This window comes from Mobula birostris, chromosome 9 (genome assembly GCF_030028105.1).
Source record: "Mobula birostris isolate sMobBir1 chromosome 9, sMobBir1.hap1, whole genome shotgun sequence".
In the NCBI taxonomy this organism is placed as follows: domain Eukaryota; kingdom Metazoa; phylum Chordata; class Chondrichthyes; order Myliobatiformes; family Myliobatidae; genus Mobula; species Mobula birostris.
Window position 1 is genome coordinate 129,025,980 of NC_092378.1, and position 22,751 is coordinate 129,048,730.

Sequence of the window (22,751 nt, forward strand, 5' to 3'; positions counted from 1 at the left end):
ATCCAGCTTTGAGGCAAAGTTTTATATTTGAAATCTGCAATAGAATCTTGTTTCAGTAGGTCTAAAGCAGTAGTTGTCATACTGCCTATCTGCTTGGCCCTTTTAGGTGTGCCAGAAATTCTGGGGAGGACAGCTGAAAGGAAGTTACTGACTTTAGGTCCTTGGCAGCTGAAGACCAGGCTACGAATTGTGACAAAAATTAAAATTGAGATGTTCAAGTAGCCTGGATCGGAAAAGAAAATATAATGGAAGAAATTTACAGTGATGGCGAGGCCACGTTATGATCTTCACTGCCTGGACAAACACTGAGATTCCTTGAGAGTTGTTACCGAGTTTCACCACAAACAGCAGTCTAGTTCAATGCAATCCAGCTATGGGTAAAGAAGGAAATGTTTTCCCATCTGGTACCCAGCTGGGTACAATTATAGCAGATGTGCAAGGCAGCACAGTGCTACAACTATGATAGCTGCTGCTTCACAGCTTCAGTGACTCGGGTTCAATCCTGTCCAGCGGTGCTGTCGGTGTGGAAATTGCACATGCTCTCTGATACCACATGGGCTTCCTTCAGGTGTTCCCCATCCCTATCACAAATCAAAGATGTGGCTTCTCAAAGTTGTTTTAGCAGGAGGAGTGGGGGGTAGTGGTGGGGATAAGCTCCTATTACCTATTAAATGTTCCCAATGGCATGTATCTCAAATAACTTCTGGCTGTCACATGTGGCTTAGCTACTAAGCCCTGCGGAACCATTTCTACTGACAGAAGGGGCAAAAACCAGTTGCTTTGGGCAGATGGAGCTCATGGTTGGTAGCTCAAACTCTGAACTCAAACCTCCACTGCCTTGTGGCTATGCCCACTCATGAGGAAGGCTTTGGGAATAAACTCCGAGGGAAAAGTCCAGAGCTGACATCTTATGTTGAGTTATGTGCTGACTGGCAATCCCTGCGACACCACTGATACTAAACTGTTTTGGTCACTGCCATTCCTTTGGATTCATCAGCTGCATAGAGAGCGGGGGGCCTGCTACAGGGGCAACAGCTTCCCCTCCATATCATACTGCCCTGACTTGCATTTCACATAGACAGATGGCACACAACATCCATGGTCAACCCAGACCAACAGGGGGCTTCAAGATCAGAGATATGAACTTGGTAGGTGCCCAATTTAAATTGCATCTCGTCTGTACGCGAGTAGTAGAATCGAGGGGAGCTGAAGGCTATGTGGAGAATAAAAATGGAAATAATGTAGGATTAGTATAAATGAATGCTTGATGGTCATCACTGACTAACTGTGGCAAAAGTCACGCTTCCCCTCTGCCATTCGATTCCTAAATGGACATTGAACCTGTGAACACTACCTCATTTTTTTTGAGATATATTATTCTGTTTCTGCACAATTTTTAACCTAATCAATATATGTATACTGTAATCAATTTACTTATTTTGTTGAATATTACATTCCTACATCCCTCCTTAGAACACCTGGAGAATAAAGACGCATACGTAAGGCTCCTTTTCATTGACTACAGCTCTGCCTTTAATACCATCATTCCAAATAAACTGATTCCTAAGCTCCGGAACCTGGGCCTTAGCACTCAGATCTGCAGCTGGATCTTCAACTTCCTCACAGACAGGACCCAGGCTGTAAAAATAGGGGACAAGCTCTCCTCTACAATCACTCTGAGCATCGGTGCCCCACAACGCTGTGTACTCACTGTACACCCATGATTGTGTAGCCAAGTTTCCATCAAACTCAATATATAAGTTTGCTGATAACACAACAATTGCAGGCCGTATCTCGGGTAATGGTGAGTTTGAGTACAGAGAGGAAATTAAGAACCTGGTGGCATAGTGTGAAGACAATAACCTATCCCTGAACGTCAGCAAGACAAAGGAATTGGTTGTTGACTTCAGAAGGAGTAGCGGACCGCACAATCCAATTTACATTGGTGGTGCGCAAGTGGAACAGGTCAAGAGCTTTAAGTTCCTCGGGGTCAATATCACAAATGACCTGACTTGGTCCAACCAAGCAGAGTCCACTGCCAAGAAGGCCCACCAGTGCCTTTACTTCCTGAGAAAACTAAAGAAATTTGGCCTGTCCCCTAAAACCCTCACTAATTTTTATAGATGCACCGTAAAAAGCATTCTTCTAGGATGCATCACAACCTGGTATGGAAGTTGTCCTGTCCAAGACCGAAAGAAGCTGCAGAAGATCGTGAACACGGCCCAGCGCATCACATAAACCAATCTTCTGTCCTTGGACTCACTTTACACCGCACGCTGTCGGAGCAGTGCTGCCAAGATAATCAAGGACACGACCCACCCAGCCAACACACCTTTCGTCCCTCTTCCCTCCGGGAGAAGGCTCAGGAGCTTGAAGACTCATACGGCCAGATTTGGGAACAGCTTCTTTCCAACTGTGATAAAACTGCTGAACGGATCCTGACCCGGATCTGGGCCGTACCCTCTAAATATCTGGATCTGCCTCTCGTTTTTTTTTGCACTACCTTACTTCCCATTTTTCTATTTTCTATTTATGATTTATAATTTAAATTTTTAATATTTACCAATTTTTACTATTTTTAATATTTTTAATCCAGGGAGTGGGAAGCGCAGAATCAATTATCGCTGTGATGATTGTACGTTCTAGTATCAATTGTTTGGTGACAATAAAGTTTAAAGTATTATTATTTTTCTTTCTCTTCTATATTATATATTGCATTGAACTGCTGCTGCTAAGTTAACAAATTTCACGTCACATGCTGGTGATAATAAACCTAATTCGGATTCTGGTTTACTTGCCCTATGTTTCATTTCTATAGGTTGTAGTTACGACTTCTTCATACTACTAGTAACATATACACGTAACAAAAGGGGGCATACAATATATCAAAAATTGCTGGGAAGCTGGAGGATTAGGAAGCTTTAAAAAATCAACACAAGGCAACTAAAATAGTAATAAGGAAAGAAAAGGTGAAATATCAAGGTAAGATTCCTATAGTGTGGGGGGAGGGTCTAGGACCAGAGGGCACAGCCTCAGAATTAAAGGATGTCTCTTTAGAACAGAGATGAGAATGAATTTCTTTAGCCAGGAGCAAATGAATCTGTGGAATCCATTGCTTCAGATGGTTGTGGAGGCCAAGTCATTGGGTATATTTAAAGTGGAGTCTGATAGGTTCCTGATTAGTAAGGGTTCAAAGTTGGGGAGAAGGGAGGAGAACGGGATTGTGAGGGATAAAAGATGAACCACCATGAAATGCCAAAGCAGACTTGATGGACCAAATAGCCTAATTTTGTTTCTATGTCCTGTGGTCTATATTAGGCTTCTCTTAACTTTTCCTTTACAAATGCTGCTGATTTGTAGGAGGAATGCCACACTCATTTCACTTATTAGTTCACACAGAAGCCCTGGGCCTAAAATGCAGTGAACATTGTGTTACTGTTTAAACCATTCAGACTGACTTACTCACATACTACATTTTCATCTCTGGTAACAAGAATTAGGAGAGTAGAAACTTCATTTGGCAATCATCACTAGAAAGCACTTAGCGTTTGTACTATAATCCTGTGCATAGCACTTATCTGCAGGCATTGGTTTATGTATTTTAAATGAAGCCATTTATTTTGAGTGTGTTATTAACAGAAACAAAAATAATGCCCACAGAAATGCAGGGTGAGCAATTAAACAGTCTGTTTGTGAACGATACTAATCAGAATTTTTATCCTTTCCTGTCAGAACTAATATGTTCTTTGTGTTATCTTTATCTTCAATATATCAGTAAGTCTGAGCATTTGCTATCATAAAACATAGCTGTGCTTCTACAATACGGTAAAAATGAATGAACATCTCTCATAGTTAATCTCTATACAGTAGATCTCTATCCACACCTAAGAACAAATTAATCCCGAACTATATCATATTTACCTAAAAGTTATACACAAAGAACAATCCATGCACGAACAACTTGTCTGTCAGCTTTACATACATCCACATTGTATTCCTGTAGCAATATCAGGCTCTCCTATGTTTGTTGAAATAGATTTAATGCCTTCGAGAGGTCTGCTTTGTATCTCCATTTGGCAGCTAAAGAAAACTGTGCTTTATATTCTAAGCTGTGCAAATTTCCACATTTGATGCTTCAATTGCTTCCTCTTTCACTAGGATGAAGGGCCATTTACTGAGAGCACTTAGCAATACTTCCACATGGAATGACTTCAATAACTGACATTGTAGGACCAGAGGGTCAGACAAACTCTCCCAGCAGAAGTGTTCCCGCAGCAGCAGCCTGACAGATCGCCACATAAGCCACCGAGAGAGTCGACAGTGCCAAAACCCAAGCCTTGCCAGGCAGGATTTCGTTAATGTTTTCTGCACAATTTTCCAAAGGTTCAAGAACTGGCACTGACATCCAATGCATTCTGTGCAGATTCCTCTCAGGTAGCAGCTACAGTACTGCAGGTGGTCCAGTGTAGAAATTGGGTTTTGTAAAGTCTACAGTGAAATTCACGGAACTAATGAAATTTATGCAAAGGCAGCTGCACTAATCCCACAAGGGTGGTAGCCAGAAACAAACTTGCACTTCTGCAGTTTTGTACACGCAAATGACTCTTTTCAGTGACAATCATGCTGAAGCAATGCCTACACTCCCCCCATGCATGAGACCCCACATTGGTGCCTTATCATTCTACATTTCCTTTTATTCTCTTATGAGATGGAGACCATTCAGTCTTTTGTTCAAGTAGGCTTTCAGAACCAATCTATCAATCTCATATGCCCACGTATTTTCCTGTAACCTATTCTCTCCCACATGCCCATCAATCCTACTCTGACTCTATTACATCCACCGCAGATACACTGGGATAATCTACAGCAGCTAATTAACCTTCACCTAAGACCATTTATTGCCAACTTGAAAGACCTGAGTCCAAGACCTTTAACAGTAAATTTGTTTCCACAGAAATTTTACATTACTTTTCATTTTGTTTGATAAGAAAGCATTATAAAACTTGAATTGTTTCCAAAATTTCAGGATACGACTTGTCAAGATGAAGATACAATCAATCTTTAATGATAATGCTATTTAGACTGGACATGCCTCATGCTGACATTATTGGTGCTATAGATTTAGTTGTGCAGCAGGGTATTGGAAGGGAATATTAGGAGTCTAAAATAGGCAGCCAGGCTGAGGCAACATTTAGTCATCAAATTTCTGTGCATCAATAATGGTTTTATAATAAATTATTACTCTTTCAAAGAATTTACTTACAGTAGTCTAGATTTTACAACAATAACAACTATCCTAAAATAAGAATACAGTATTGACTACCAATACAGGAGGCCCCATGTTACAGCTGTCTGGGAATTCACAATTCCCTTACAAAAATTTTGAGATTATAGAACAAAATTGTACTGAAAAATGCCTTTTGATTTTGTGTTTCATATTCTGTGTTTTCACACTTTTTTTGTTACCATTTGCACGATTTGGACCAAGGCTGTAAAAAGAATCCAAACTGTGATTCTCTGAGCAGTAGCAATAGCTACTTGATAGCAATATCGATGATCTCTTCCTTAACTTTACTGATGATAAAGAATAGCCCAGTGGGGTGGTAATTAGCCAGATTAGGTTTATCCTGTTTCTTGTGTCCAGGACGTATCTGGGCAATCTTCCATACTGTGTCAGGTAGATTCCTGTGTTGTAGTTATACTGCAACCATTTGGCCAAGGGCATGACAAGTCTGGAGCACAAACCTTCAGTACCATTGTTGTATGTTGTTAAGGCCTATAAGGTTGTAAGCTGGATCCAATGTTTTAGCCATTTCTTGACATCACGTGGAGTGACTGGCATCTGTCATGCTGGGAACCGCTGGAGTAGGCAGGGATGGATCATTCACCCACCACTTCTGACTAAAGATTCTTGTAAGTGCTCCCTCTTTCTCTTTCGCACTGATGAGCTGGACTTCCCCATCGCTGAGAATGGAGATATCTGTGGAGCTTGTAGTGAGTTGTGTTACAAGAATCGCCCCTTGTAATAATGATCAAAAAAGCGCAGAGAGAATTTATAATTACTAACAAGTACTTTATGTCTAAACTAACAAATACGAGAATTCATACACTAAAATACCCGTGTGCAAACCCACTAGGTTTCCCTGATTCTCCTTAATAGTCGAAGAACAGAAAAGGTAATACCCAGGCAAAGGAGTCTTTGCTGGCTCAGTGTTCCCTGTGATCCCAATCTAACTCTCCACACATTCCATGCAGGGTCACTCACCCTTGTATCTGCGATGGTTATTCTTCGAAGTTATCGCTTTTATATTCATTCCTTACGAGTTCAAAGGTTGCATTTCTGTTATTGGCTATGGGTCATCTGAATGACCTTTAACACCTTCTTATTGGCTGTGGTCCAAGTCGGCATCCATTTATTGCCCTTCCTCCGCAAATGACAACTGGTAATTTATGGCTCTTTGTTCTCAATCAGTAACAAGCTCAAATCACTCAAGGCAGACAAAGTCCCAACGTTCACAAACCCGCATACTATATCCAACCAAAGATCACCTCACAATTAACTTCTTATCTGGAAATGATCTCTAGTCCAGCATATTACCTGGAGCATCGTTGTTTCTATTTTAAAATATTAATCAAGCCAAAAAATTTCAGTTCACAAAATGGAGGATGTAGAGCCACTTCACAAAATGGCAGCCTCCATCTCCTTCAACCTCATGGCAAGAACAAAGACAATTGGCCTGTCTGCTTTCACTGCACTTGATTCATTTGAATTCACTGATTTGTAGACTATAGTTCTTTCTGGCCTACAGTAGTTTAATTGTTCACCACATTGACAATTGAGTGTGACAGGCCTGAATGCTTAGTTTGGATCCACTGGTTGTGGGCTGTCTTAGGCTCCAGCCACTGCAAGCTACCTATGTTGCAAGTTGTCTAGCATTGTAGTTTCACCTGTTTGTGGACCTGATGGAGTCTGTATCAGATGAACTCAGTTCTTTTGGCCCTACCTGATCAAACAATCTTTATCACTCATTCTAGGACTGCTTTTAACCAAGATCAGAGCTGTCAGCCCTCTCAGATGGGCACTAAGATCCCACTTCAAGAGCATGTGGAAGAGCACAGGAATTATCTCTGTTTTCCTGTTCTAATGTGGGTTTAATTGGCCATCTGTCTGCAAATCACTCTTAAAATTGTGCTAGATTTCAGAAGCATTCTTCCCTCAAATTTCCACTCAAGCTCATTGAATGTCATTGAATTGTCAGTTTTCCATGAACCAGGGTAATCAGGCAACATTTAAGAATGAAAATGTCTATTGTCTTTCTTCTATAAATGCCAAACTTTTATTCTTGTACAACATAATGGCATTCAGGGAAGAAGGATAATCCATTCAAGACTGGTAAAGGTGCAGTTTTATAAACAATGATATTGACACAAGAGAAGACTGCATATAAAACACCACACCATAATAGACTACAGTCTGGGCCCTTCGCTCAATGGAATGAAGTTGCACAAGCTTGTCATCAAAAATGTGCTCCCTGGGACTGAGGCCACATTCAAGAGGTCAAGCAGTGGGAACTGGAGGGGTCCCTGCTAAAGGACAATCATTGTGGATTGGTAGGTGAGGTCAGCTCTATATGGATAGAAGACATGGTGAAGGGAGGGTGGATTTAATAAAAAAGATTAAGCTCATCAGTTGAGGTAGTTGGATTGGGGTTAGAAGGAACAGGTAGTGGACTCGGTAGGAAATCAAAAGAGTCCAAAAATATGAGGGTATAGAGTCAGAGAGCTAGGTAATGTTAGAGATTTAGAAGATTATAAGGCTAACAGGAAGGAGCTTAAGAAGGAAATTAGGAGAGCCAGAATGGGCCATGAGAAGAACTTGGTGGGCAGGACTAAGGAAAATCCCAAAGCATTCTACAAGTATGTGAAGAGCAAGAGGATAAGCCGTGAAAGAATAGGACCTATCAAGTGTGAAAGTGGGAAATCGTGTATCGAACTGGAGGAAATAGCAGAGGTACTTAATGAATACTTTACTTCAGTATTCACTATGGAAAAGGATCTTGGTGATTGTAGTGATGACTTGCAGCGGACTGAAAAGCTTGAGCATGTAGATATTAAGAAAGAGGATGTGCTGGAGTTTTTGGAAAGCATCAAGTTGGATAAGTCGCCAGGACCAGATGAGATGTACCCCAGGCTACTGTGGGAGGCAAGGGAGGAGATTGCTGAGCCTTTGCAATGATCTTGGCATCATCAACGGGGACAGGAGAGGTTCCGGAGGATTGGAGGGCTGCGGATGTTGTTCCCTTATTCAAGAAAGGAAATTATAGACCAGTGAGTCTTACTTCAGTGGTTGGTAAGTTGATGCAGAAGATCTCAGAGGCAGGATTTATGAACATTTGGAGAGGTATAATATGATTGGAAATAGTCAGCATGGCTTTATCAAGGGCAGGTAATGCCTTACGAGCCTGATTGAATTTTTTTAGGATGTAACTAAACACATTAATGAAGGAAGAGCAGTAGATGTAGTGTATATGGATTTCAGCAAGGCATTTGATAAGGTACCCCATGCAAGGCTTATTGAGAAAGTGAAGAGGCATGGGATCCAAGGGGACATTGCTTTGTGGATCCAGAACTGGCTTGCCCACAGAAGGCAAAGAGTGGTTGTAGACAGGTCATATTCTGCATGGAGGTTGGTGACCAGTGGTGTACCTCAGAGATCTGTTCTGGGACCTTTACTCTTCCTGATTTTTACAAATGACCTGGAATAGGGATGGGTTAGTAAGTTTGCTGATGACACAAAGCTTGGGGGTGTTGTGGATAGTGTGGAGGGCTGTCAGAGGTTACAGCGGGACATTGATATGATGCAAAACTGGGCTGAGAAGTGGCAGATGGAGTTCAATCCAGATAAGTGTGAAGTGGTTCATTTTGGTAGGTCAAATATGATGGCAGAATCTAGTATTAATGGTAAGACTCCTGGCAGTGTGGAGGATCAGAGGGATTTTGGGGTCCAAGTCCATAGAACACTCAAAGCAGCTGCGCAGGTTGACTCTGTGGTTAAGAGGGCATACAGTGTATTGGCCCTCATCAATCGTGGAATTGGATTTAGGAACCAAGAGGTAATGTTGCAGCTATATAGGACCCTGGTCAGACCCCACTTGGAGTACTGTGTTCAGTTCTGGTCACCTCACTACAGGAAGGATGTAGAAACCACAGAAAGGGTGCAGAGGAGATTTACAAGGATGTTGCCTGGATTGGGGAGCATGCCTTATGAAAACAGGTTGAGTGAACTCGGCCTTTTCCCCTTGGAGCGATGGAGGATGAGAGGTAACCTGATAGAGGTGTATAAGATGATGTGAGGCATTGATCATGTGGATAGTCAGAGGCTTTTTTCCAGGGCTGAAATGGCTGCCACAAGAGGGCACAGGTTTAAAGTGCTTGGGAGTAGGCACAGAGGAAACGACAGGGGTAAGTTTTTTACACAGAGTGGTGAGTGCGTGGAATGGGCTGCCGGCAACGGTGGTGGAGGCAGATAGGATAGGGTCTTTTAAGAGACTTTTGGATTGGTACATGGAGCTTAGAAAAATAGAGGGCTATGGGTAACCCTAGTAATTTCTAAGGTAGGGACATGTTCAGCACAACTTTGTGGGCCGAAGGGCCTGTATTGTGCTGTAGGCTTTCCATGTTTCTATGTTTCAGAATGGTGATCAGGTAAGTGCCCTCGGAAGGGGTGGAGATGGAGGATCAGGTGGTGAGGAAGATTGGAAGATTATCAGAAGAATTGAGTGGATTGGTAGTTCCTTGTGGGCTAGGGGACTGGGTGAGAATAGTGGGAGAGACCGCAAGCACAATGAAGCCCACTGTATCACTGGACGACCAAAACAGTTATCCAAAGATTGCTGATCAATAGTCATTACTGGAGTAACTCTTAAGTTCCCTCACTCTTATCAATCATTCAGCACTGAAAAATGCAACATTGTAAGATGAACTTCCCACTGACATTTATTATATTAACTTTTGTTGCCCTATTTTAAATGAAAAATAACCTTAAAAATTACATACCATCATTTACAAAACATGATTTAAAGTGCATGTGTCTACATTAAACAATTTTAAGAGCTTCTTTCAAGGTCCACAAAATGAGTACAATTAGTGAAAACCCATAATTGTGATTAAATTTAATCAGTTATTTTTATGGATGATTTTTTTCTTAACCTAGCACAAGTTGATACAAATTCAGTTTGTCCTGGATCTTACTTAGAATTGAAATTTTGTTGACCTTTTTATTTCAGTGATTTGCACCAAAAACAACAGTCCAATGGAAACTCCAGACCTCACTAAATACCCTTGCCTTCCTGATTTGTAGTTGGTGTTTCAGATAAAATACACTGTACTTGGTACATGTGGCTTTTGATTATGATAACTAAGATTTCTACCCCATATTAGGGTAGATTTTCACTCATTCACAGACTGTTCTTAATGATTAATACCTTCTCTTAAATAGGAAACAGACAAATGTGATTTAGAACCGTGACCATGATAACATCCAGGATGTTATCAACTGTGATTCTTGGCTTACATTCCCATATCTACATACTAAGCCTTTTTATGGGTTTGCTAACACAGCATGAAAAATAAATTTATGTAGGAGAGTACACTTATTTAGGAAAACTTGGAACTTCAAAAAAAAATTCATAAACTTAGAGGATATACTGAAAGAACTAGAACAAGTGCAGAAGAGATTCACCGGAATGTTGCCTGAATGAAGGGCTTTAGTTACAAGGAGAGGTTGGGCAGACTTTCTTAGTTCTCATTTAGTGTAAGAGGATAATGGGTGATCATATGGAGGTTTATAAGATTAAAAGTGGAATTAAAAAGGATAGAGAGTCAGAGATCCCCCACCTCCTGCCCCAAAGTTAGGGTGTAGCTTTAAAGTGAGAGGGGAGAAATTTAAAGAAGACTTGAAGGGCAAGACTTTTCACACAGAGGTGGTGAGTATATGGAATGAGCTGCCAGGGGAGATAGACAATAGACAATAGACGCAGGAGTAGGCCATTCGGCCCTTCGAGCCAGCACCGCCATTCACTGTGATCATGGCTGATCATCCACAATCAGTATCCAGTTCCTGCCTTATCTCCATAACCTTTGATTCCGCTATCTTTAAGAGCTCTATCCATCTCTTTTTTGAAAACATCCAGAGACTTGGCCTCCACAGCCTTCTGGGGCACAGCATCCCATATATCCACCACTCTCTGGGTGAAAAAGTTTTTCCTCAACTCCATTCTAAATGGCCCACCCCTAATTCTTAAACTGTGGCCTCTGGTTCTGGACTCACCCATCAGCGGGAACATGCTTCCTGCCTCCAGCGTGTCCAATCCCTTAATAATCTTATATGTTTCAATAAGATCCCCTCTCAGCCTTCTAAATTCCAAGTATACAAGCCCAGTCGCTCCAATCTTTCGACAGATGACAGTCCCACCATCCCGGGAATTAACTTTCTGAACCTACGCTGCACTCCCTCAATAGCAAGAATGTCCTTCCTCAAATTTGGAGACCAAATCTGCACACAGTACTCCAGGTGTGGTCTCACCAGGGCCCTGTACAGCTGCAGAAGGACCTCTTTGCTCTTATACTCAATTCCCCTTGTTATGAAGGCCAGCATGCCATTAGCTTTCTTCACTGCCTGCTGTACCTGCATGCTTGCTTTCAGTGACTAATATACAAGAACACTTAGATCTCGTTGTGCTTCCCCTTTTCCTAACTTGACTCCATTTAGATAATAATCTGCCTTCCCATTCTTACCACCAAAGTGGATAACCTCACATTTATCCACATTAAACTGCATCTCCCATGCATCTGCCCACTCACCCAGCCTGTCCAAGTCACCCTGCATTCTCATAACATCCTCCTCACATTTCACACTGCCACCCAGCTTTGTGTCATCGGCAAATTTGCTAATGTTACTTTTAATTCCCTCATCTAAATCATTAATATATATTGTAGACAGCTGCGGTCCCAGCACTGAACCCTGCGGTACCCCACTGGTCACTGCCTGCCATTCCGAAAGGGACCCATTAATCGCTACTCTTTGTTTTCTGTCAGCCAGCCAATTTTCAATCCATGTCAGTACTCTGCCCCCAATACCATGGTAAAAGTAGATACAACTACAATGTTTAAAAGGCACTTAGACAGATACTTAGGCAGTAGGGAAGAGGATATAGGCAGGCAAATGGGATTAGCGTAGAAAGGTCTGGAAGAGCTGGGCTGAAAGCCCCATTTTGCACTGTACAGGTCAAAGACTCCGCTTAAACGGAAGCATGCAGGGGACATTCGGTTTTATACAAGGACAAGCAGGCAGAAATGAGAGGCTGAATGAACAGAGAAGCGGAGAGGAACAATCTAGATGCTCAAAGTTACAAATTACAAGCTATTTCAATTGGCAGTAGGGTTGGTAAAAAGAGGTAAATAGCAGGAGGTTGCAATGTTCAGGAATACAATGCCTTAATGATTGATGGAAACAGATTTGATTAACAATTCATGAAGGGGAGATACTTGGAAGAACTAAACCTATTGGTTTATGCTAAAAGTGTGAAAAGGAGATCACTGGAAAAATATTTTCATAGGGTAAGCACTTGTTTTATGGGTAGAATGGACGCCACTGTGATTTGGTAAAACCCTGTTATTTTGGCACTGCTGTGCTAGTGGGTGGAATATTTTGCATTGCTATAAGATTAATCCTAGATTAAATGGAGTTTTATTTTGTGAAATACTAAATAATAAAAGAATCAATGCAAAACAGACGATGGCAATTACAAAATCACTGTGGGTGCACTCACCACTTTCACAGCACGACAAACAGAAGCAACAGTTACAAAAATGCCCCCCAAAAATATCCACTTTATCTAAAGACTGAGTGCTAGACTTGTTTAAGTGCAAAACAAAAACATGCTTAGAAATCATTCAGTAGAACCAGCTCAGTGGCTTTAGGCACAGCTCCATTGTACTGAGGGCTTTCTTATTGTTGTCTCCAACTCCTTTGTGCCACTTGAGGTACTGCATCAAATACTAATGACAAACACACAAATAGAATGACATGTGATTAATTTCTTAAACAGTCCACAAAAATCTCTCAATTCTGTGGGAAGGTGATAGGAGCTCAGTTTGGGTGGAGTAAGCCTAGCAAGATCAGAGCTTGCATTGCAGTAGAGGTGAGCTTTCTGAGGATCATGTTTCATTAAACAAAGTGCCGACTATATCGCAATCAGCCTAACAGATTTTGTTGGTCGTCTTCTTAAAATGTGATTAGGTTCTGACTGATACCTGTTGACGCACCATGACAATTTTGCCACTTTTACAAAATATGTGTAAATCTTAGATACTTACAAAGAATTCAGTCTTAAATTAGGAAAGTAAATGGCATCTGTCCCAGCTGTTACACAGGCCAAAACAGTGCTGCTATATACTAAGTTTCTGAGTTTACGTGGAAAAGCTCTAATCAGAGGATTACAAGCATGTCCAACAAGGCAGCAACATTTATTAAACAGACTAAAACCAGGAGATTAGAAACCCAGTTCACATTGGTCAATATAGAGCAGACATTTGCCGAGATGAGTGCAAGTAATTATGATTGACGTTTAGAAAGGTGTATATGATGGGTGGTTGTGGAACTGTATCTATCTATCTTAATGGATTGTCAAAGGAGTGTGTACGTTCTCCCCTGCGACTGCCTGGGTTTCCTCTGGGTGCTCCGGTTTCCTCCCACAGTCCAAAGATGTACCAGTTGTTAGGTTAATTGTACATCATACACTATCCCATGATTAGGCTAGGATTAAACCAGGGATTTTCGGGGCACTGTAGCTCGAGGGGCTGGAAGGGCCTATTCTGTGCTGCATCACAATAAATTAAAATAAAAATAAAGAAGCCTGACACTACTTGCCACGTTTTAATAGTTGAACACAAGAAAATTCCTTTTATGGCTACAATGTGCTACAATTTCTATGAACAAAATGTTGGTCAAAAACAATCAGAGACTTAGTGCACCAAACACTGTCTGAATTTTCCATTTACATCTCTGTCTGTGAGGAACAGAAACATCCAGGTATGCATGCACTCAGACGTGCTCAGTTTCCAGATACTTCGGCTGTTGCAGTAATTCGGAGTTTTCATGGTCATTATTATTGATGTTACCTCTACATTGCAAATTGCTTTAGTTACCTGTACTTAATTTCCCCAACTTTGGGGGAGATGGGGAGGAATTCAAACTTTCATCATCAAATTGATGTCCCAGACTAGTGGAATTCAGTGCAGTAGCGTATCACTCTCCTACTATAAAGGGATCCAAGCGGTCTTGTAGGTTGGAGTAGAAGTGTTTTGGGAGAACTATGAAATAACTCAAGTCAACCACTGATACAGAAGAACTGAAATTTGCCCCTGGTATTTGGGGTTAAATTCATAAAGAGTAGCATATGTACATAGTAGTCCTCTGGAAAAAAAACCTGACAATAGAGCTGGACTTTGAAGTGGAATACAAAGTAAATGTTCTATTACATAGTACAGTTATAGCACAAGTAGCTGAAAACAATTTAAAACTCCCAAGAATGCAGTGCAGTTTCCAACATCGTGTTAAACCTGATATTAGCAGAGAGAGGGAAACCATTGGAAGAAAACTGCTGGTTGTACAGCCTTGCTTGAAAAATCAATTTTCCATTCCAACTGAATATTGTCAGAAGTCAATATCAATGAGCTCAGCAGGAAACACTTGTGAATAACAATAGAAATGTATCAACAACCATTTTATGAAGTCAAGCCCATAGAAAGTGCCGAACATGGCTTTCAATCCAGTCACTCTGAATAACCTTTAAATATTAACGATCATTACACCCTAGTCAGCAGGTTTCACAGCCAACATCACCCTTGATAAATGTGATGACGTGCTGGTTGTGATAAACTGAGGAGACTAGGGTGACGCAGTCGATAGGCTCAAGTATTGAAGCCATTAACCTGCTCTATTACAGGAGCATAAGTTTGGATATACAATGTGGAGGTACATGTTGGAAATCTGCTCATGTCCCAGCTTAAAAAAAAATTAGCTTTTGGTGACTTTGATTGAGCTCTCACCACGTCTATATCAATGGTTCTGTAGGCTGAATTCATGAAATTTCATTCCCAAACTTCATCTGTGATTTGATTTTTTTTGGAAAAAAAAACATAATAAAGGTTTCTATGCAAACTGGACAAAAGCCTTTAAGTTTCACACATCAAAGTTGCTGGTGAACGCAGTAGGCCAGGCAGGATCTCTAGGAAGAGGTACAGTCGACGTTTTGAAGCACCTCTTCCTAGGGATGCTGCCTGGTCTGCTGCATTCACCAGCAACTTTGATGTGTATTGCTTGAATTTCCAGCATCTGCAGAATTCCTCGTGTTTAAACCTTTAAGTTTGCCTGATTTATTTCAGGCCATTATTTACTGCTCATTCAAACTTCCCTCTGGGATGTCCTCTGCTTGACCCAGATCAGCTTCAGTACTTATACCTGTTATATTTGTATATGTACTAAAAGCAGAATGAATGAGTAATTTGACTGTCACACTCTGGTGCCTGATCAGCAGGGAATAAGTTAAGAATTACACAATGGGTAATAAAAGGTGGGATAGAAATTCAATCGTACAGTACAATCTTGTTTGATATGATGGAATCATATTCAGCGACTGAGTGCTAAGTGTGGTTGGGTAATCCATTCTGATGTGTACAAAGCCTTGGACTGCCAATTCTAATGCTCAGTGCTCTATCCTCATTATCTGGGTTCAAGCATTGTCTCTCTGAAGCCTAGGACAACACTTGCTGGAAGCCCTACACAACACTGTTTAATGCATGTGCTCGCATTGCAGAAGTTCCAGGCTAGGCAATTCAATTTAAACTTGTACAGGCAGTCCGCAGCTTACGACTGGTTTCCATTCCTGAGATCTGTCTGTAAACTTGTAAGCCAAAAATGAACAGAACCAACTCTGACAGGGGAACGAATGTACGCGGGAAGAGTGGGTGATAGTGTTTAATGCTCCCAGTTCTGCTTGGTTTGATCCAGATTGTTGGGGATCTGGTTGGGAGGGGTGGGAGGGGTGGGAGTGTTGGGGAATGAACACACATGGACATGTCCTGTTTCCACACAGTAAGATGATGCACCAAGCCCCGTAGTAGCCAGCAAATCCATTTCCATCCGTCCCACCCGTTTCCCAAATACTTGTTCATATGTAGGGTGTGTCCGTAAGTCAGGCATTCATAACCCAGGGAGGACCTGTATAGAGCAGCACACACAAAATGCTGGAGGAACGCAGCAGGTCAGCCAGTATCTACAGAGGGAAATAAACAGCTGACACTGCAGGCCAAGACCCTTTGGGCAGAGACATTTCCCGGCCTGAAACATTGACTGTTTATTTTCCTCTATAGATGCTGTCCAACCTGCTGAGCTACTCCAGCATTTTGTGTGTATCACTCAAGATTTTCAGTACCTACAGAACCTTGTGTCTTGGACCTATATAGGGAATTGCTGGTTGAGGGAAGATACTTTGCTCATATACACTGACCCTTAGTTTCATATGTGACCAAGGCTTAAGGGAATCATTTAGCTTTAGGAATTTCTCTGAATACAATTAAACAACCAAGACATTTAAGCTAAGTCTGCTTCACAACGTCAGCTGCAGTTAAGACTAAACACAGGAGCTTTGAGCTAAGGACTAAATTGTGTAATTCCATCCAGTGTACTCCTCTCATATAATCTTACACTGAAATCCATTTCTTCATCAGCAGCCTGCAAAGCGTGATTCGAAACACTGGCCCACTCTTGTTCCTGACACACACAGTCTAGTCTTCCCTCACAAAAGGCATGCACCCTGATTCTTCCCCACATGCCTTGTCTCTCATCTTGATGTCTATGAAGAATAATTTTTATTCTTTATGTCCATATTAATCTTGGTACTGTTGGGTTACAGAGGGAAAACTTGATATCTTGTGCAACAGAAAATCCCTGCAGATAATAAATCATACGTTTCATTCTGAAAGTTTGTACCACAAAAGTAGTAATTTAATTCATTAGTTCTCTCAAAAACTCAAGTTATTAATCATCAAAGCCAATTCCAGTTCCCCTTTACATAGGGAAATCTTTCATGGTGAACTCAGTACTAACTCAATGCCAGGGCTAGGTGGATTTTTCCACCAACTAGGATCAATAGACTCCATCAATTGGCACTTTTCACTGCTGATGAACATTGTCTAGTTGCATAGCCCAATATTAAGAGACTCTATTTGACTGCATTGTCCGGTATTGATTCAAATCTTAATTACTCTGGTAGTGTGGAACAGAAGCCCAGACTTAATAGACTTAAGAAAATAGTTCAGACACTCTCAGAATCAGGTTGATTATAACTGAAACAACAAATTTCATGACATAGGTCAGTGATAACAAACCAGATTCTGATGGTGTCTCAACTTGTGCCTATTGATTTTGGGCTTCCAATTCCTCACTAATACTCCCGTCTTGATTAGGACTAGGTACCGAACAATGCTTTCAATGTTTGGGTGCCCACAGTACATAGTTCCTCATTGCTGTACCTGATGGGGTAGTCAGCAGCACTCAAGTTGATGAAGAAATCCCAGGACCAGTCCTTCATCTCCAGAAGATCCCGCATGCTCTGCAGGTACATAGTCAGCAAGCTTGCTCCTCCCCAGATGGTGGCCATCTGCCACGGTGTGACGCGCACATTTGGATACTGGCTTGCAAACTGTAATACTTGCCGATGGAGATAGTTGGATCGCTTAAAGTAGAACAAAAATATGATTAATGAAACAAAGATCACCTTTTAAGCAGAGTCATCCAGTCCAGCTATCCGTCCACTTGGTCTGAATTTTTATAATTACAGACACGTCAAATGCAAAACCTGCCTGTGGTCCATTCTGGGTCTTACCTTGTCCACGTGTATGTAGTAGTAGTGATCCTTGTGATAAATGGCCTTGAACATGCGCTGCAGCTGACGTGACGCTCTGCCATGTACGACCAAAACAAAGGCAATTCTGACAGGGTTTGGAGGCGGAGAGTCCAAGGAGTCATCCTCTGGCTGAATGGTATTGGTTGCTTTACCTGTTGGTAATGAGTAACATTTGGAAAATTAGAGAAAATGCCTCGTAAATGTTTAATTAACCTGTTACAGGCTCTTTTCTAGGATGGACAATTTTGGGTCATACCCTGGCAAAAGGAGGATAAATTAGTGGTGCCCAGGATAATCCTCCAGATTCAAAAATAACCCATCATAATATACCAAGTATATGGCATCCCAAAACTATCCCGACACTGTATAAGTAACCTAGTATAAACAGTACTTCACAAACAAGAGAAAATCTCCTGATGGTGGAAATCAAAGTAACACACACAAAGTGCTGAAGGCTAGGCAGCATTTATGGAAAAGAGTAAACAGGTGACGTTTCGGGCCGAGACCCTTCATCAGAACTGGGAAAAAAAGCGATGAGAAGTCAGAGTAAGAAGGTTGGGAGAGAAGAGGAAGAAGTACCAGGTAGCAGATGACAGGTGAAACCAGGAGAAAGGGAGGGGTGAAGTGAAGAGCTGGGAAGTTGATTGGTGAAAGAGATAAAGGGCGAGAGATGGGGAATCTGATAGGAAAAGACAGAAGGCCATGGATGAAAGGAAAGGGGGAGGAGCTCCAGAGGGAGGCAATGGGCAGGTAAGGAGTTAGGTGAGAGAGGGAAATGGGAACGAGGAATGGTGAAGGCGGGGGCAATTACTGGAAGTTTGATAAATCAAGCCTGTATTTTATGTAATTGATCATACTCAAGTTGACCTTTGCCTTTGCCTGTAGCATGACAAAGGTTCAGAGTGAATCGACTATTTAGACCATAAGTCATAGAAACAGAATTAGGCCATTTGGCTCATCTAGTGTACTCCGCCATTCAATCATGGCTGATCTCTTTTTTCCCTCCTCAACCCCATTCACCGGCCTTCTCCCCGTAACCTTTGAAACTGTGTCCAATCAAGAACATATCAAGCTCTGCCTTAAATACAGCCTACAACCTGGCCTCCACAGCTATTTGTGGTAACAAATTCACCACCTTCTGGCTAAAGAAATTTCTCTGCCTCTCTGTTTTAAATGGAAGCCCCTCTATCCTGAGGCTGTGCCCTCTTGTCCTAGACCCCCCCACCATGAAAAGCATTCTTTCCACATCTACTCTGTCTAGACCTTTCAACATTCAAAAAATTTCAGTGAAACCACCCCCCATCCTTCTAAATTTATTTTATTTTATTTTATAGCACATCCGATTTAGTTTTTTTTTAATCAATGATATTTAGCCATTAAATGAAATGAGATGTGGTAGCTTCACACCTATTTCATATTGTTCAATTGCTATAGGTAAAAAAGCATTAGCTCTTTTTAGGCTCTCTTCTATGTGAAGGCCTCTCATTCTATGATCTGAGTGTGCTCCCACTGTGGTGAGTAAATACTGTGAAGTTTGAAGTCTGATTAAAAATTAAGAAGAGCATTATTTGTCAAATGCTCTTGGAAACGTACAGTGAAATGTGTCATTTGCATTCGGGTTTACAGCCCAAACTCATGCTGGGGGCAGCCCCCCAAGTGTCGCCACGCTTCCTGCGCCAACATAACATGCCTACAGTGTACTAACCCTGACCTGTACATCTTTTGGAAAGTGGGGAAAAACTGGAACACCACGCAGTCACAGGGAGAACATACAAACTCCTTACAGGATTGAGCGCTGACCTTCCGACCACTGGCACTCTAAAGTATTACACTAACTGCTGCACTACCGTGGCGCCCCCTCAAAAATTATTTACAAATACAAACTGTGCAATGCTTTTTCATTCTTATATTCGTAGACATTGTGTTAAGTGGTGTTCAATAACGTTGTTTAAAGCCAATACAGGCCATGGTGGAGTGCCTTGATTCAAGGGTTGTAATTTATATCTATAGATTTAATTTATTACATCATCTTTTATATCCTCTCCTGCTAGGTCTAACCATTATTTTGTCAACTTCTGGTAAGTTTAGGTCAGGTTCATTCCTGATCCTGATGCACAAAAGGGAAAGTGGCATGTTCACACGTAAGCCCACAAGAAACAGGAACAGAGTTAGGTCATTTGACCCATCGCGTCTGCTCCACCATTCCATCATGGTGATCCATTTTCCCCCTCAGCCCCAATCTCATGCCTTCTCCCTGTATCCTTTTATGCCATGCCTAATCAAGAATCTATCAACCTCTGCCTTAAAGACTTGTTCAATGCACGGGTGCTTGTCTGGTGCTGTAAAATATGTACCATGCCCTCCAATTCTTGAGAAACACAACCCATAGCTACTTGAAGGAGGATTTGGGAGCCTTGGGTCTCTGCACCAAGGACACAGTGAAGCACTGCGTAAATGATGGAAGGTGCTCAGAAACTAAACCACCACCGGCCTTGCCAGACACATCTGTCCCATCTGAGGATGCCTGTGCTGTTCTCATGGTTTGGCTCAGCAGTCATCTCAGAACCCAGGAAACCAGGCAGGAAGTAAGTCATCCTCAATCCTGAGGGAATGCCAAAAAAACCACACACCAGCATGAACCGTCAACAGACAGGAGAATAAGGCTGATTAATGGACAAGTGAATAGCATTGGTAATCTTGCTAACGGTGTCAGACTATCAGAAAGGGATTAAGTGAGCCTACCCAATTACTGTTCTGCTTTCAAAAGGTCCTTTTGTGTTCATACTACACTCCAGTGGCCTTTTGCAAGTCAATAATAACATTATTAGAAGCAGGAGGAGACAGTAAGATTGTGGCTGACTCTTTATCTGAAGCTCACTTTGTTGCAGGATTCCTACTTCCACTGGTCCCCTTAGTTTTTGAAAATCCATTGATCTCAACTTTACATATTTGTAATGGTTGTGGATACACAATAACATCACCTTGCGTCCTTCTAAACTTCAATAAGTTTAGACAGTCTACTTTAGTCAATATATGTCAAGCTTATTCACACTATTAAACACTGAACAAGAGTAGACGGTATCCTAGCCATTATTGTGAGCCTTTACAGCTCAGGGCATTGAAGCTCAGAGTTCAGTTCCAACGCTGTCTGTAAGAAGTTTGTGTGTCTTTGTGTAAAAATGCTTCCCCTCCCAAGTTAAACCTATGCTCTCTAGTTCCCAATTCCCCAACTTTAGGGAAAGATCTGAGTGCATTCACCCTATCTATGTCCCGCATGAGTTTAAACACCTCTATAGGATCACCTCTCAATCCCCTATGCTCGAAGGAATAAATTCCTATCTATTTTCTCTAACTTCTCTTGCTAACTCTGTCCCTCACAGAAACATAGAAAACCTACAGCACAATACAGGCCCTTTGGCCCACAAAGTTGTGCCGAACATGTCCCTACCTTAGAAATTACTAGGGTTACCCATAGCCCTGTATTTTTCTAAGCTCCATGTACCTATCCAAAAAGTCCCTTAAAAGACCCTATCGTATCCGTCTCCACCACTGTTGTCAGCAGCCCATTCCACACACTCACCACTCCCACCCTCATGGCCAAGCAACATCCTTGTAAATCTTTCCCACACTATTCCTTGGTTAATAACATCTTTCCTATAGCAGGATGACCAAAACAGAATACTGTAGATCACACTCCAAGTGTGGCCTCATCAGCATCCTGTCCACCCGTTGTATGCTCTTTCATACACAATTCCCTGACTTACGAAGGCCAGTGTGCTACTTTGTGTAAATCTGGGACCAACATAAGCAGAGGAATCTCTCTACCCATCACCAGCTCAGCTACTTTGTCCACTCCACCCCACCCCTCTCTTTCTTTCACAGGATGTGTATTCTGCACTGCTAGCTCATGATCACTATTCTTCAGCTTGCAACAGAAACCAAGACTTCCAGGTGTGGCCAGTGAATGCATTCAAAGCCTTTCCAGCAATCAGGGATCCCACCACCCAGGACATGCTCTCTTCTCGCTGCTACCATCAGGAAGAAGGTACAGGAGCCTCAGGACTCGCACCACCAGGTTCAGGAACAGTTACTACTCCTCAACCATCAGGTTCCTGAACCAAAGGGGATAACTTCACTTGCCCCATCAATGTTCCCACAGCCTATGGACTCACTTTCAAGAAATCTTCATCTCAGGTTCTCGATATTTATTGCATATTTATTATTATTATTACTTTTTGTATTTGCAGTTTGCTGTCTTCTGCACTCCGATTGAACACCCTAGTTTGGTGGTCTTTCATTGATTCTGCTATGGTTATTATTCTATACATTGAGTATGCCTTTAATAAAAGGAATCTCAAGGTTGTATATGGTGACATATATATATTCTGATAATAAAATTTACTTCAAACTTTATTCTTTCTGTAATATAATGTATGCCCTTCTCATTAGTTCAGACTTAAGAATTTAAGACTAGAATTTTCTGCAGAATATGTGTGCCTACACTGCCTTTATGAAGGTATGTTAAAATACAATGAGAAAAAAAACAAGCATCCAGTGGCCACAGTGGATATTGCTGGGATGCTGAAGAAACATTTTATTTTAATTTGCTTCCTTGGAAAAGATAATGGCACTCCAAACCATAAAGTGAGCAAATCCCCAGAACCTTAAATTTCTGTTCGGTTGGCAGGAGCATGACTCCTGCACCTAATCCCTTTATAAACATACCAGGAGGAAACTGGCCTGTAGTGTTTGCACATCAGTGACAGTATTAAATGACAAAAC

At 41.6% G+C, this 22,751-nt stretch overlaps 1 protein-coding gene across 1 annotated transcript in view; it reads right to left on the reverse strand.

Annotated features, from left to right (window-relative positions):
* Positions 1–22,751, reverse strand: part of xylt1 (xylosyltransferase I) — a 284,213-nt gene that overhangs the window by 103,470 nt on the left and 157,992 nt on the right. The window contains exons 3-4 of the mRNA XM_072268810.1: positions 17,949–18,121; positions 17,596–17,798 (exon numbers count right to left, since the gene is read on the reverse strand). Of these exons, the coding sequence (XP_072124911.1) occupies positions 17,596–17,798; positions 17,949–18,121 (376 nt within the window). The remainder of the gene's footprint in view (positions 1–17,595; positions 17,799–17,948; positions 18,122–22,751) is intronic.